Source organism: Convolutriloba macropyga, unplaced genomic scaffold (assembly GCF_964194025.1).
Source record: "Convolutriloba macropyga unplaced genomic scaffold, txConMacr16.3 SCAFFOLD_4783, whole genome shotgun sequence".
In the NCBI taxonomy this organism is placed as follows: domain Eukaryota; kingdom Metazoa; phylum Xenacoelomorpha; order Acoela; family Convolutidae; genus Convolutriloba; species Convolutriloba macropyga.
Genome location: NW_027449490.1, coordinates 1,485 through 17,488, shown reverse-complemented (window position 1 = coordinate 17,488; position 16,004 = coordinate 1,485). Strand labels below are relative to the sequence as shown.

Genomic DNA, 16,004 nt, shown 5'->3' with positions numbered 1-16,004 from the left:
TTTTTGTATGTTTGAATGTGTTATTGGAATAAGTCTGACCAAACACAAAGTAACAAGGTTGGAGGATGCCAGTGGAGCCAAATGAGCGCAGAGCAAAATGCCACAAAATGAGAATTCATGCCGAATAGTTCCCCTGTTATGATTGGTTGATCTTAGACTTATTACTTTAGTGGCAATTTTTGTGAAAAAAAAAACAAAATAGCGTAGCGAAGGTCTATCCGTTCTCACAACCTCCCTCCAGTCAGGGTGGGGCTTGCGGCCACGAAGAGGACGAGTGGAGTGGAACCCGACTGCACACCATAGATAACCAAGGGACGATAACTGATTAATTTACCGTTTCGTACATTTGTTTTACTTTAATTTACACCAGTCAGATTATTTGACCAATTAAATTTAAGTATTCGGCTCTGATTCTGATTTTCCTGTCGTCTCTTCACCTCTCAGCAAAAAGGAGCAATGTTTTCACAGCGAGCCATAATCTGATCATATGGCTAATTTTTGTCTAGACGGGTCCTCCAGCAAGAGAGGTAAGAACGCGCAGAGTTTTAAAAACAACTAAGACCTGATCATGACTTATTGGTTTTGTTTGGACTGTCCGTTTGACTTACGAGCACCTCACAGTTGATAGCGCGCATTAAAATGTACAGCGCTGAAGTACAGAACTAGTGAAAACCAAGCAACAATCAGATAATCAACGGTTAATTGGTTAATCTTCTATGACCGATTTTTACAGTTGTCAGCTGTGTCTATGAAATCTCCCTCTCCTTGCCCTGTAGGTTACTAGATTGCTATTTATACACCAATGATTGATATTTTGTGCCTTTATATTATTGATAAATTTTTATGGATGACCCTACATCTTTTTATGCTAAAAAACTTTTGTTAATCAAAAACAAGCAGTATTTTATTCACATATGGTAATAGAAAAAAAACAGAATTGATGACAAAAAATTTTTTGAAGGGGAGTCATTTTAGTGGAAAACAGTGGGAAATAGTTGCCTCGTTTCGTTGTTTCTGAAAATTGATTAAATGGAAAATTACACTTTTTGAATAAACTTTGGAATTAGGAGCCATGATTTTCCAAAAACAAACAAAGTAATATGATTCTGAAAAAATCTCAATGTATTTTTTTTGCGAAAAATGTGTGCTTCAACGATGACAAATGATTTGAAAGGTCGCTTCCTCTAAATAGATATTTTTTCATCCCTGTCACATTTTTTTACTTTGAGTTAGTAAAGTGTTTGAAAAGAGCCTTCAAAAGGAATTGATCTGTTTCATAGTAGATACTAACACATTAAATATCAACTTATAACTGTTAGCCATGCGCATAACACATAATTGAAACCAACGCAAAAATTGTATTTTACACACGTAGCTGTCTTCTGAAAGTTCTCTTAACTCAAAATTAATCAAGGTAAATAAATTTGTCCCCCAAAAAATTTTAATGCGCGCGATCTGAAAGTTTTTGTAAAATCAGAATTTTTAATGGACAACTTCATTTTGCATAATTTTATCCAACCGGAACATATTATCAAGCCTTAACTAAAGCTGATTGAGGGAAAACACAAGTCTTGAATCAGTACTATCTCAAAACTCTGATCAAGACACTTTTGGATTTGCCCACGTTTTAATGAGGTCATGAAAGTGTCCTAAGACTTGGTATACGATTTAATTTTTCGAATTAACTGAAGAACTAATGTCTTGAGACTATCCAGTGAAATGAAACTTGATAGCCTTGATAAGAAACAAACTAAAACTTGGTAAATCTGGTCAATATCTTGCATTATTACATGGCAAGAGAACATCAAGATATATACATACTTGCAAAATCTTTGTATGGCTGTCAAAAAACAAAATGTTGGCAATATTTTCAAGGAATTTAACCATGGAATGGCAAGACTTACTAGGTATTAAAAATTAAATAGCACCCAAGAACAAGATATAGCAAGAAAACATAAGATTAAGCAAACATTATCAAGATTTATCAAGAATTAGCAACAATTATTAAGAATGTCCGAAAATACTTCTCCTGTTAGTTTATTAACCATCAAATGAGTCGATTTTTTCCCAATATATTTACATTTTTGGTGGATGCTAGCTCGTTAAGTACATAGCACTCACCTTATACAGGACCGCCACCGGGAAGTCCTACTAAGGTCCCATAAAAACCTAAAAACAAACGAAATCTGGTAACATGGCGCATATCAGAATAAAGAAATGAAACAGGACGCAGTAACGTGAAAATCAAATGGAAAAAAGTTCTCTGCTTCGCAAAAAAGGATCATGGGGTTTCCTTTGCTAACTCAGGAGTAATAGTTCTCACACCATACTTAATTTAATCAACTTTTTATTGGCAAATTTTACCATATGATATTAGCAAGTTTATTGAAAAAATTGAAACGCCTTAATAAGATCTTGGCAAGATCATATCAAGATGTACAAAGAGTTTTGGGCCTATAAAGATCTTGGCAAGGTAGTCCATGTTTTGTCAAGACTGTCAAGATCTTGCATGTCTTGACAATGTGTATCAAGTTTTGTTTCACTAAGTAGAAACTCATTATGGTCAGTCTTCAAGAATTCTTCAAGAATCTGTGTTTAAGTTGAACAGCATTTTACTTTTATCTTTGTTCACATTTTCAAGAAAGGGTACTATTTTTTGGCTAAGTTTGTTGCAACCACGTGAATAGCTTGGAAGTGTTTTCTGTCCTCACCCCTTCATCCCCCCCCCTCCGTGCGACCGCAAGCACCCCCACCCCTCCCCTTGTTCCGCTTTTTGTTTTTTTAAAATCTTTTAGACTATTCAGAGATGGCGAACAATAACAGAAGATCTGGTACAGGTCGCCATGAAAGAGCCGAACGCGAAACAGTCCAGACTAACTTTGATGACGTCATCGCTGTGACCGAGACGACCGCTGACAAAGCTTTGAATGGAAACAGGGAGGAACAATTCACTGTCGGCTACGATCGCTTGTCATTCAGTCTGAAATTCGTCGCACCAGGAATTGCTCTGTTTTTATTGGTACGCTTTTTAGAAAAGTCCCCCCCACTCTATCTTCTTATCTTTCAAGGTTTTGTAAGATTCTCACACAAGACGCTTATCTTGCTAGAATCTTGTAACATTTTCTAGATCTAATCTGCCCCCCCCCCCAGCTTAGTGAGCATCAATCTTTTACGACCCCCAGGCGCACGTGCTATTTTCTTACATAGTAACGTGCTACGTTACAACAAATAAATTGTAACTGGGGGGTCATAAAAAGCACTGGGGGGGGGGGAAACAGAATAGATCCCATTTTCCCAAGATTTTGTTGTTAATACACCTCCAAATTCTATGACCCCCCACCCCAATGCTATGACCCTCCGGTATCTTATGACCCCCCCAAATGTGAGCCAAAAACTATCCTTTCAATGAATGAAAAGAAAAAGGAAACGAAGTTGTGTGAGCTGATGAGAAGAAGTGTTGACGGAGTGATGAGAACAAAATTTTGAATAGACTATTGCGCGCTGTGTTTCACCGTTTTTTTTTTAAAAAAATTAAGTTAATTGATCAGTATTTTAACCCAAACTATTGTTTTTATGGGTCTATTCCGTTTTGCCCCCCCCCCCCCCCCAGTGTTTTTTATACCCCAAGTTATTACAAATTGAATGTTGTTATATAGCACTATAGCACGTTAAAAAAATAGCACGTGCGCCTGGGTGGCGTAAAAGATATAAGCCCACTAAGCTGGGGCGGGGGGGGGGACAGAATAGATCCGGTCTTATTTATATAAGATTCGAATATTGTACAAGTTCGAAGAGTTTTGAAACTTGTGTATTTGGCTTTTATAAAGTTCTGATTAGATTTCTGAAGAGCTTAAAATCAATAGGAAATTAAATCTGAGTGGTGATTGTGGTCACTTCAAAGCAGCTAAGGGGGCTAAAAAACAAGGTATTTAGCGTCGGATTTGTTTGGTTACATATTTATGGGCCAGTTGAGTGCATTGTTTTTGTTGAGATTAGTAGATATTCTATAGCAGAATGCAAGACAATTATCTGTTTTGTTTTTCGGTGGAGAAAAAACAAAATAACTCTTTGTTCAGGTGGATAATTGAATTTTTGCAAGCAAAAGCTGTAAACATATTTAAAAATTTCCTTCCATGTTATCATTAATGAAAAGTTACAAACATTACTCGCCAAAAATAAAAAAAAAAGACTTTCACTTTTTCAAATTTCCAGTTGATCAATTTAATATAATGTTTGACAGTTAAGTCAATGGTGTCCTCAATTAGAAGCCCTTGTCTGAAATCGATTTATATAAATAATAACGAATTGCGCTGTAGCTTTTTTGTTTTGTTTCAATTGTTCTCTTAAAGAATAATTTTTTGTAATTTCAATTTATTTTTTTTTACTCAAATAACGCGACACGCAAAATATGCCAATCAAGTATGTTACCACTAAAGAGAAACACTCAGGTGTATAAAACTGCCAAAGAAAATTTAAAGCTTAAAATAAACTTGAAAAGCTACAAATGATAGCTGTATAAATGACAGAAAAACATATTTTGCTAAAATGTCCCAAAAATTTGGAAACACTTTTGATCTGTACGGTTTGCTGACGTTTACCAATTTTTATGCTGTGATATGACAAGATATATTTAAAAAACTTGGGTTTCAGCAGTGATAACATTGCAATAATTAGGGGCTGTGAAGTTTGTTAGGGCTTGTAAGAATTCTACCGTGTTCGCTATTGTCCTTTCAGTTCTTTTGGAGTTTGCTTTTTAAACTTTTTGTGGAGCCATCTCATGTTCATTTGTTTGAAGTCCACAATTTGAAGCTATTTGTGAAATAGATAGCGGCAATGCTTGACATTTTGTTCTCAAACTTTTGTGATGTTCTGTAAAAGATGTGTTCAAAACCCAGGTTGAGGTGTGCACTAATGATTAGTGATTAGAAAATTAAAAATGCACGGGGGGGGGGGGGGGGGGGTGGCTAAAAATACGTTTTTGATCACATGCAGGAGTTTCATATTAAAATTTTAGTACATGAACGAGCTTCCTTGTCAAAGTCTGTCTAATGTCTGATCATTAGCGAGCTAAGTTCTAATCATTAACGAGAATAATTTTGATTATTAGCGAGCTAAATTCGGACCATTACCGATCCAAATTCTGATCATCGACGAGATCAGTTCTTTTGAGCGCAGATTTTAGGATAAGGATGATGTAACGTAATGTTGGAAAATTATCCCAAAATGATTGAAAAAAAACAACTTTTGAGATTTTACTGTATATTGCGGCGGTGTTTCCTTCTTCCTTTCTCATCAAGACAGGGGACCGCCTACGACGGAAATATAGACAAACAAATATAGGAGAATTGATTCCGAGCAAATGGTAAAAATTCGCGCCCTAACACTCATTCCAACTGAAACCAAACGAAACATAACAAATTATATAGCTAAAGTACTGTCAAAAATTTATGTCAAGTTGTTGAAAAAAACCAACTTTTAACATTTTTTATGGTTTTTTTCTCTTTTCGCACCCGGGAAATCGGAAACCGGCTACGGCGAATTTAGAAACAAACAACTAATGGATAATTGAGTCCGAGAAAACGGTAAAGTTCCGTGCTCTAAGGCTTTCCCCAAGTAAAACAAACTCAACAAAACAAATTATAACATAATATAGCTAGTATTGTCGGAAAATTATCTCAAGTTGATTGAAAAAATTACATACATAGATACATACCTACAAACATACCCAAACACATATATACCCACATACATATATACAAAAAATACAAACATATGTTTATTAAAATTCTTTAACAAAACACGGAAGATTTCTAACGTCGTAATCAAACATTCCGACTATTTCTTACATATCAAATTGTAGATACCGAACGTTTCTTACGTCTAATAAACGAAGAAATTGAATCTGGCTGAACCAAAAATACCGAATTGTTCTTATGTCCCAGAAAAAACACACCGAATATTGCTCAAACCGAAAATACCGAAGCTTTCTTACATTCAAGACCAGACATACTGACGATTTCTTACGTTTGAAACGGAACTCACCGAACAAACCGAACATACCGACGATGTCTTACATCGAAAACCAAACGTACCGAACATGTCTTGCGTCTTTTTTGTTCGGTCTACTGGACTATGGAACTGCCAATTCCTATTCCTTGATAAATAGCGTCAAAAAATTACTAACATCTTTACTATTCAAATTTATAACAATAATAACTCTAATCAACCCCTCTATACAACTCTCCGACATACCCGTTCCGTTTCACGTTTTGTGAAACCTCAATAAAAATGTGTTGTTTTTTGATTATTTTAAAGTGAGTCAAATGGGTTTGAAAAAAGTACAAAGAACACGGCGTAAACAATCCATATTGAAGTTTTCACGCCATTTAATACCAAAAAAGTATATTTATGTTTACTTTTTCTACAACTTTTGCATAATAGACGCACTTTAAAACATATAAACCTAGTTTAAGTACAGATAAAACAGGTAATTGTAAGACTTCCTGGTAGCATAGTTCTGCTAAAAACAAGCATGCACGAAAAACGAGCTAAAGTCTAATCATGGCTGATTATCGTCTGGATGGGTCTAATCATGGCCGATTTTTGGTCTGGATGGGTCTGATCTTTAATTCTTACCTTAATCTAAGTGGCTTTGCTTGCTTTGTGTCAATTTCACAATTGACTTTCCAAGTTGAGGTCCCGGACGGAAGCAAGTATGTTCAGACTGAAGAAGAACGCAAGAGTGTGGCGTTGTGTGTTCAAAATTGCATAGTGTGGAAACATCGAAATAAGCACGAAAGTCTGAGCATAAACGCACGAAAGTATGGTGAACGAACAAAAATCTGGACAGACACGCACGAAAGTTTGCTGAACGCCCGAATATTTAGACATTAGCACTTTTTGTCTTGCATGGTGTGGACAAATTTGCTTCTGTCTGGCACCTCAGCTTGGGTTTTTTCTTTTCAGTGTTCTCTTCATTAGATTTTTTACAGTTCAATTACAGAGCGGGGTACAATTCCTCTGCTTGGCAAAATATAAATGAAAATAATGTGGGTAATAAATTGTGCAAACAAAGGTGATGTAAACGCATTGCGAAACTAAAAATTTAAGTCCGTATGCAGATGATTAGAGTGTTGTTTTGATGTTGGTCGGCGCATCAAATCTGATAAATGTTATATCTCAAGGCCCCTCCCGTAATGGCAAGTTGGACCAGATTTGATAACATTGATATCTTTCTTCTTGAGAGCTTTTAATTTTTATGCAAAAGGAACTAACTATGACTGAAATTGTCACATAATCAGTTGACGGGATACTAAGTTATCTCATTATTGATATATGATTTCAGGCAAAATTCTTGTATCGGTTTACAAAATTTTTTATTTCTATGATAAATGTGATAAATGTATTACAATTGTTTTTTTGTCTGCAGCTGCTAATTTGTCTGGGAAGGTCTGGACATAGACAGTTTCCTTCTGGGACGGTCTGGACAAATTTTCGTGTGTCTGGCACCTCAGCCTGGGTTTTTTCTTTTCAGTGTTCTCTTCATTAGATTTTTTACAGTTCAATTACAGAGGGGGTACAATTCCTCTGCTTGGCAAAATATAAATGAAAATAATGTGGGTAATAAATTGTGCAAACAAAGGTAATGTAAACGCATTGCGAAACCAAAATTTTAAGTCCGTATGCAGATGATTAGAGTGTTGTTTTGATGTTGGTCGGCGCATCAAATCTGATAAATGTTATATCTCAAGCCCCCTCCCGTAATGGCAAGTTGGACCAGATTTGATACCATTGATATCTTTCTTCTTGAGAGCTTTTAATTTTTATGCAAAAGGAACTAACTATGACTGAAATTGTCACATAATCAGTTGACGGGATACTAAGTTATCTCATTATTGATATATGATTTCAGGCAAAATTCTTGTATCGGTTTACAAAATTTTTTTATTTCTATGATAAATGTGATAAATGTATTACAATTGTTTTTTTTGTCTGCAGCTGCTAATTTGTCTGGAAAGGCCTGGACATAGACAGTTTCCTTCTGGGACGGTCTGGACAAATTTTCGTGTGTCTGGCACCTCAGCCTGGGTTTTTTCTCTTTAGTGTTCTCTTCATGAATTTTCAAGTTTTACAGTTCAATTGCAGAGTGGACTACAATTCCTCTGTTTGACATAATGTAAATGAAAATAGTGTGGGTAATAAACTATAGTTTGAAATCGACATTTCATAACTGAGGACTTTACAAATAAAGGCGATGTAAATGCATTATGTAAGAAAACTCTAAGTCCGCATGCAGCGATACTTTGATTGTTGTTTCAATGTTGCTCGGCGGATCAAATCTGATAAAAAAATATTTCTCAAGCCACCTCCACTAACAGTACATTAGGCCAGATTGAATTACGTAGATGTCTTTCTTCTCGAGAATTTTTAATTTTTACGTAAGAGGGGTTAAATACAAATAAACATGTCCTATAAACAGTTAACGGGATTTTAAGGCATATCTTTCTTTTGGTGATATAGGATTAAGGTTCTTGCATCGGTTTACAAACGCTTTTATTTCTACGATAAATGTATGACAAATGTTTTCTGTCTGCAGCCGCTAATTTTGTTGTTAAGCAAGCGTAGATTTTTTGCTATCTTTATTTATATCTTGATTGTTCCTACTAAATGCGCCGAAAGTTTTAATATCATATTCATAAATTGAAGTATTGTGGTGTTACGCACCTAACTGCTACCGGTATTTTAAATTTTGATTTTTTGTATCGTTTTTGTTTACCTTCAATTTGATAAATTAGTGGCACAGGTCATCGCGTACCTTAATTTGCAACCCTCCCCTTGTTCATAATCGTCATCTTGAAAAAAGACAACGAAGTTATTAATATCGTAGATTTTTCTTAGTTGAACAAAATGAGCAAGATGAAAACTCAAATTTTTGCACGTTCGCACCGTTTTCTTCGGTATTTAACATAAGAAGCATTCGGTTTTGTTGATTTTCTCTTCAACATCAACCGTTAGAAACAATCGGTATATTGCATTTAGAACACAACAGAAACTCATTCGATATAGATATATTTAAGGCTGTGTCTTTATCAATCAGCATTGCTGCCCTGGTTACCAACATCAACAAGGACAATTGTGACGACAACTGCCAGCTATTCAACAAATTTCTGGACGGATCTTGTAACATACAGTGGGGAATTGACGCATCATGTCCTTCCGGTTACCACGAAGTTCCAAAACTCAAGTCGGTTTTGTCAAGCGTACAAAAAGATATATGTTCGAACTTAATGCACGCTATAATAATATGTTGTAAAGATTAGAACAGATTTGAATTTGAAATTTGAAAATTGTAAACCGACAAATGTCGAACAAATTGCTCATGAACGACAGATGGGGCAAATTAATTCAGAGAGGGCTGTAGGAAAGAAAAACTTTTCCTTATGGGTGCAAAAAGAATTGAAACGTGAGCGATTCGAAGCAGCCGCTTTCTGTGTTACCGCGTAAATGAAATAGCTATTTCGGAGGAATACACTCAAAGCTTTAAAATAATAAATTGTTTCCAGAGTATTGATAAAAAATGAAAACACTCTAACTCTTTTACATTTAAAAATTTATATCATTTTAAAATTCAGTAGTGCATTTAATACTCCGGTTAATACTCGTTAGTTCAATCGATGTAACCTACGTTATGCTCTTGAATACGTTGCTTGCTGATTTTACGCTGCTATAGTCTGATGGGAAAGTTATGAATTGAGTTCTGGAACTTTTCGTTAGACTATATTAGCTACATCTTGCGTGAGACTCTCGACTATCTGACACGTATTTTATCCTTGCTTTAAAAACAATTTTTATTTATTTAATTTTCAATTATCGAAAAACCTAATACAAGGCGCGGCTGCGATTGACGAGAAACGCATATGGTGCTTATCCTAGGAGTTTAAAGGGAAAGACTTTGTGAAATTTTCATCCCAGATCTATTTAAAGTTTCTGAGAAGGAAATAACTACATTTTTGATTCTGGCGGAAAGGAACAGCGTTACTGGTTCGTGAGGTAAATAAGGCGCCTCCTATAACAATTTAGGAGTTAGGTTGACAAACTTACCCTTGTTGATTTTAGCGAATATGTTTTTTGGAGCGAATTATAAGAAAGAATAGATGTTCGAATGGAATTTGTTGACCTATCTTCTTAGTTTAGTTAGGCCGGATAAACGCTTTAAATTTTTTGCCGACTAAAGTGATGCCCAGCACCAATCTTGCTACTATAATCAATTAAATCTAAACTTCTAAATTTTTATCAGTGCCGTGGCACCTCAACTGCAAAAACTACAAAAATTTTCTCGTTCAGTTCATTTTTAGATAATTAAATTTTGAAGTTCATCAGAAATAGATTTTTTCAGTTTGTTACCGAGCAGAGTCAAAGTATTTATTCATTTCAGAATTTTCTGCAAAAAATTACTCTTTATCTGCCATTTCTGAGGGCAAAATTAAGGACGGTAAATAACTTTAGAGCAAATTTTTGAAATGTTACATGAGTTATCGGTTTTGATTGTTAAACTTTTATTGAATTTTTTTCATCACCAATTGTTGGCTATATATACTGCTTGAGTGCTTTTGCCACCACTGCCGTTTACGACTCATATTATACAAATTATATTTTGCTAGATAGTTTGTTTCCTATGTCAAAAACTATCCGTAGCTGGCTTGAATTTTGTTCCCAGTACCTTAGCGTGGAATGCGGGAGAGGCGGCGAACTGCTCTCTAAACTCGTTCAAGTTGAGCAATTCTTTAATTCTTTATTACGGTGTCACTAAAATCGATGTAATTGAAAAACTTTTGAAAGTTTTCTTGGTTTTTTGTTTGCTCTCAAGTTGCGCAAAAATTAAGTGTTGTTTAATATATCGCTCCTCCAATTAAGTTTGTTGACAAATTTGACGATAAGAACAATTTTAACCCAAACTCGCATACCCCTCCCCCAACCCTGAAGAAGTTCTGATTGAATCATTATTGCCCGCCCTCAGCTCTGGAAAACTTCAATCAGTTTGACAGTAGAAGTGAATTTAAAAAAAAATTGTACAATTTAATCGTAGTTTTTTTGACAAATAGTTTAATCAATTTCTTCTTCTGACGACAAATTTTCCTCAATTAAATCATCATCCTTAACTGCTGGTTCCTTGCTCGATCCCTTGTTTTCCACTTTCTCCAAAATTTTTCCACCTCTAATCATTGCTTGATTTGATTCAGATTTCTCAACAGCATTTTCCAAATCAGTTTTTACTGCCTCGACAGATAACTTTTCAGCACCTTGAGGTTCGGGTCTTCCCTGTTTCAAAATACTGTCAATTAGATTTTGATCACGCTTTTTACTGTAAGGATCCCGTCTCTGGATATTGAGACCTGTGTCTACTCGTCGTTTCGAGATCTCTTTAGCCTGTTTCCGCTCTTTCAGAACCTGTTCCAGAACCTCTTTACTCATGTCTGGATCAAGAGCTTTCTGGCGTTTTTCGGCGTCCAGTTTGACAAATTCGTTGTATGTGAGTTTCGGTTTCGATTTTTGTTGACCGTTTGATGACGAAGCTGAAGCTTGACTAGACACCGCGCTGAAACATTAATTTAAATTTCCTAAAGTAAAAATTTTTGAAATTGTGAAAGTAAGTGCCCCCTTCTTAAACCCTTATCAAGGAATGATAGAAAAAACATCAGAAGCGAGCTGATATAGTTGAACACTTTTGCTATCGCCATCCTCTTCGCAATCGAAAAATTACAATATTCCGAGGTGAGACAGAGATAATGGATAAAATGAGAGGGCAAAAAAACGCGTGGTATTGGTTTTTTTTATCATCTCTCATTACAATTAAAAATTGCATGACTTACCCAACTGTGAAGATGATTAAAAAATTTTTGAAATTATATTTACGACAAAAATGAAACGTGAAAAATCTATGAGCAAGACAGAGTTTTTCATTGTATCCTGTTTGAGAATTTCAGAGTATTCATTGGGTTACTAATAAATGTTTGTGTCATTAATTTATGCTACTGTTGTTGTAGCAACAAGAAGTGGTTAATGAATATAACTACAGAGTTTTTATCGTAATCGAAAACTGATCAAATGCTTAGGCGAACCAAGATGTTGAATAATTTTGAAAGGACTGTAATAACTAAGTTGGTTTTGTTTTGAAAAAAATTATGCTATTATTGCATCAAAGCTACCGTGGAAAGTAATAAGTAGTAAAAAATGGTATATACCAATGCAGAACTTTTTCGGTTTCAATTTCTTGTAGCATCAAAAAAGCGATAAAAAGTACTTTAGTGATTCGTTATGCAGAAATTGGCTTTGCTATCAGAGTTAATTAAATGTTGTGAATTTCAGCTCGAAGTCTTAATTGTTAATGAAATTAACGAGGTGAAATATTATTTGAAAATGACATAAAAATGACCTTTAAAGCTCAAAAAAGTCTTTGTCAATTAACCGGGACTTTTTGAGACTTTTTTTCCATTGTATATCGCGATTGCTGTGTCCTCTGTTTAAACTATCGTGCGCTCGAAGCGCCATGTGCGTTTAAAGTGTGCTCGAAATCGTCCTCTGATCAAACTATAGTGCGCTCGAAAATCGCTCCTTGATCAGAATAATGTGCGTTCAAATCAGCCTCTGATTAGACTGAAGTGCTCTTGAAATTGCCTATGATCAGAATAAAGTTCGCTCAAAGTTGGCTCTCATCAGACTAGAGTGCTTTCAATGCAATCTGAACAGATAATGATTTTGAACTTAAAATAATCTCTCATAATCGTTATAATATATTCAATTAACAAAAACTGATGTTTTCAATCATACAATAAACTAACCAAAAGCAAATTCTAAAAGTAATGCTGTTGAAAAAAACCCGAGAGCCGAAAAATATTGAGTGTGCCATTAATTCATGTTTTTAACTGCATAGATGCACTTAGACCGTTTTGCATAAAAAATGTCTTAATCTAAAGTGATTTCACATCTTTGTTCTTGCCAACCCCTTGAGACTTTCAATAGGTTTCTGATCAGAATTTTGCTGTATTGTTGACTCTTAGCAGAGACAGCATCTGTCAGTAAAGAAAAATAAAAGTTTGAAGACAATTTGCTCGACTTGGCCTCTGATCAAACTTTTGTGCGCTTGAATATGCGCCTCATTAGACCGCCCCAGACCAAAGTGACTTCTGCTCAGGCAATTTCTAGACCCTTGTCCAGACAAAAGTACGCTCGAAGCCTTTTCCAGATCACGTAATTGGAGTGCACCGAGAACATGTGTGCGCTCGCAGATGGTCTGATCAGAGCTCAATTCGGACTGGCCACCTCGATCTGGGAAGCTTGGAATGAAAATAAGCCACTCGCATTACTAATCGTCGAATAAGAAGAGAAATAGCAGATCAGTTTTGATGAATGATAAGGTTTGTGGGAAATTTTGATTTCTAAGTCGTTTCTTAAGTAACTGATAAACAATTCTCAACATGACCTAAATACATTTTAAAAGTTTTTGTCATTGTTGTCGGTAAAAACCTTAACATAACGTAATGATGCTTCAGCTCAGTCTGATGTAGATGATCTCCCTAGGGAACTAAACGGAAAAACATATAGTTCAAAATTTTGTTCGTGTTTTCATCTCAACTCATTTTTTTCAGAGAATTTTTTTTTCACTTTTCAGTACCCAGCCCAGTATGTTTACTCTTTTACTTTTCCGATAATTTTTGGCATTTATACATTCCACAGTAGACTATGAAAATGAAAAAAACTAAATTTCTGTTAAATAAAAAAACACTTAAAACATTAAAAAAGAACAAAAATTAACCGGAAGATTAAATTTAAGAATCGAGCTGACTTTGAGCGTATCGCATGATTGTTAGTTGGGGTGCTCTTGGCAACTTCAAAAGTTCTATTCACAAGTTCTATTCAGAAGAGTTTCACTGACCTTGTTCTCCGTGGGCTCTTCGAAGATCCCCTAGTACTTCTGATGTTCGTCCTAAAAGGCCCAGTTGACTTCGGCCTTTCATAAATATGCTTCCTATCTTCTCGATAAAACCTATCCCAGCCACTTCCAGCAGCCGTTTCTTGCGCACTTTTAGCGAATTCAGCAGCGCGCTTCTTTTGCGACTCAATTTCTTTTTGTGTTTCTTCAAATTTAGTTTTATCAAATTCTGCTTTTGAAACGTTGCCTATTTTTTCAGGTTCAATTTCGTCAAATGCTGACCTGTTGCTTTCAAAACCAGATGATTTTTGATTTCTTGACCTGGCGCGTTCATGTGATTGGGTAATTATTTCCATCTTTCCATAATCGGACGAGTTTTCTGTTTCGATATCCCTAATAATTTGACTGCTTTGTGGATCTTCTAAATTTCGCCACTGTTTTTCTTTCAACTTTTGTTTTCTTTGTTCATTTCTTATTTGTTTTTCTTTGTTTTGCAGCCATTTTTCAAAAGCTTTTTCGCGTTCTTTTGCAGTTTCTTCTTTTTGTTGATTCTCAGCTTCGAGTTGTTTTTGTTCGGCTAATTTGTCTTTTCGATGCTGTGCACTTTTCGACTTTAGCCAATTTTGAAATGATTCGTCGCTTTGTCGCTTTTGTTCAGCCTGTCTAGCAGTGTCAACTTGTGTGATCAAAAGTGTCGTCTAAAAATAAGTTTGTTGATGTTGAGTCAGAAATTAAAACAAAATTTTTTTAAAGGGTTTTAAAGAGTTATAAAGAAAACCCTGTTTGCCAAAATTTTCCTCAACCCCCAGCTTAGTGCGCATGGAACCTAAGCCTAGAACAAGGATCGGAATCTTAACCTTAATCGGGAATAAAATTGGATAAAATGGGAAGAATCGTCAAATAAAAACGAATTTGAAGTTTAATAAGTTCAGTGATCAGCAAAAAAAAACAATTTGCTAGACTTTGAAATTTAGATGAGTTTTCGGATCTTTTCCGTTATTGACCTCCAGCTCGTTTATGCACCCCACCACTCTAAACCCCCCCCCCCCCCCCCCGTCACTAAATACAGAACAGAGCACGTGCCATTACATGCTAAATTATTGTACAAAGTACAAATACGTTCCAAATAATCTGTAACCACTTAGCTTAGAGGCAGTGGCGCGGGGCGGGGGGGGGGGGGGTCAAAGGGAAAAGTTCCGGAGTGTTCATACCTCCATAGCCCGGATATTCCTCCTTTTGCTTTTGAACCACTGTGAATAAGCTAAGCTGGCCTCTGCCTCTCTGCTAGCACGTGAATTAATCTCAACCTCTCGTTTTTGCTGTTCTTTCCTTTTCTTCAGTCTTTTTTCATTCTCCTTCTCTTTTTCCTCAATTTCCTTCAACTCAAGCCACTTCAGGATGCTTTCTTTGTGACTGTTCCGCAAATGGTGGTCCACAAGGTTAGCTTTTGCGATGGAAATCTCACTGTGGTGTACCGCAAGGTCGTCAATTTTGTGCTCATAGGGACTTTTTCGATCAGCTTTGTTTCTCTGTGATGACTGACTGTCGTTTGATGACTTAATTGGTCGCTGTTCTACAGATAAAAATGGAGAGAGTACTTTCAGCTGTCGTATCAAGATAATATTTAAAGAGTGATGAAATCAAAAAGCTGACATTTTGGTACATGAGAATTAAGCTATTTGTATTTCTTAACATTGAAGAAGGGTTTTCCTTAAGATTCAGATAGTACATTTTACAGCGTTGAGGCTTTTTGGGATTTTGTTGAAAATATCGCATATTTTTTCACTTCACTTCGGTGCTACTCACGAAAGCAGATGTTTGGGCAGCAGTGACAAAAAATCATCCTGTTTATTGCGTGTTTTCCATGATAAAGCACCTGTGGCTTCGCTTTCACGTAAACGGGAGTTGTCATTTATGAAGCTGTGAATCGAACACTATGTCAGTAAATAACATTAAAAGCAAAATATTTTGAAAAAAAAGGAAGCACCAAAATAAAAGTTGAAAAATTTCCGAGTGTGAGAATACATGATAATATCAAACGTATCCCTGATCTTGCCCCGCGCCCAAAAACCAC

The 16,004-nt window shown here is 35.7% G+C and overlaps 2 protein-coding genes across 2 annotated transcripts; one reads left to right on the top strand and one right to left on the bottom strand.

Annotated features, from left to right (window-relative positions):
- The first annotated feature begins 1,322 nt into the window (after positions 1-1,322).
- LOC142355071 (uncharacterized) lies at positions 1,323-9,320 on the top strand. The gene is made up of 3 exons (XM_075407347.1): positions 1,323-1,414; positions 2,796-3,019; positions 9,078-9,320. The coding sequence occupies exons 2-3, from the start codon at positions 2,807-2,809 to the stop codon at positions 9,318-9,320; spliced, it is 456 nt and encodes a 151-aa protein (XP_075263462.1). The 5' UTR covers positions 1,323-1,414; positions 2,796-2,806.
- Positions 9,321-11,033: 1,713 nt separating this feature from the next.
- LOC142355072 (uncharacterized) lies at positions 11,034-15,658 on the bottom strand. Its single transcript, XM_075407348.1, has 3 exons — positions 15,142-15,658; positions 13,934-14,628; positions 11,034-11,596 (listed from the first exon to the last, which is right to left on the bottom strand). Exons 1-3 carry the CDS (start codon positions 15,145-15,147, stop codon positions 11,104-11,106), a joined length of 1,194 nt encoding a protein of 397 aa, XP_075263463.1. The 5' UTR covers positions 15,148-15,658; the 3' UTR covers positions 11,034-11,103.
- Positions 15,659-16,004: the final 346 nt, after the last annotated feature.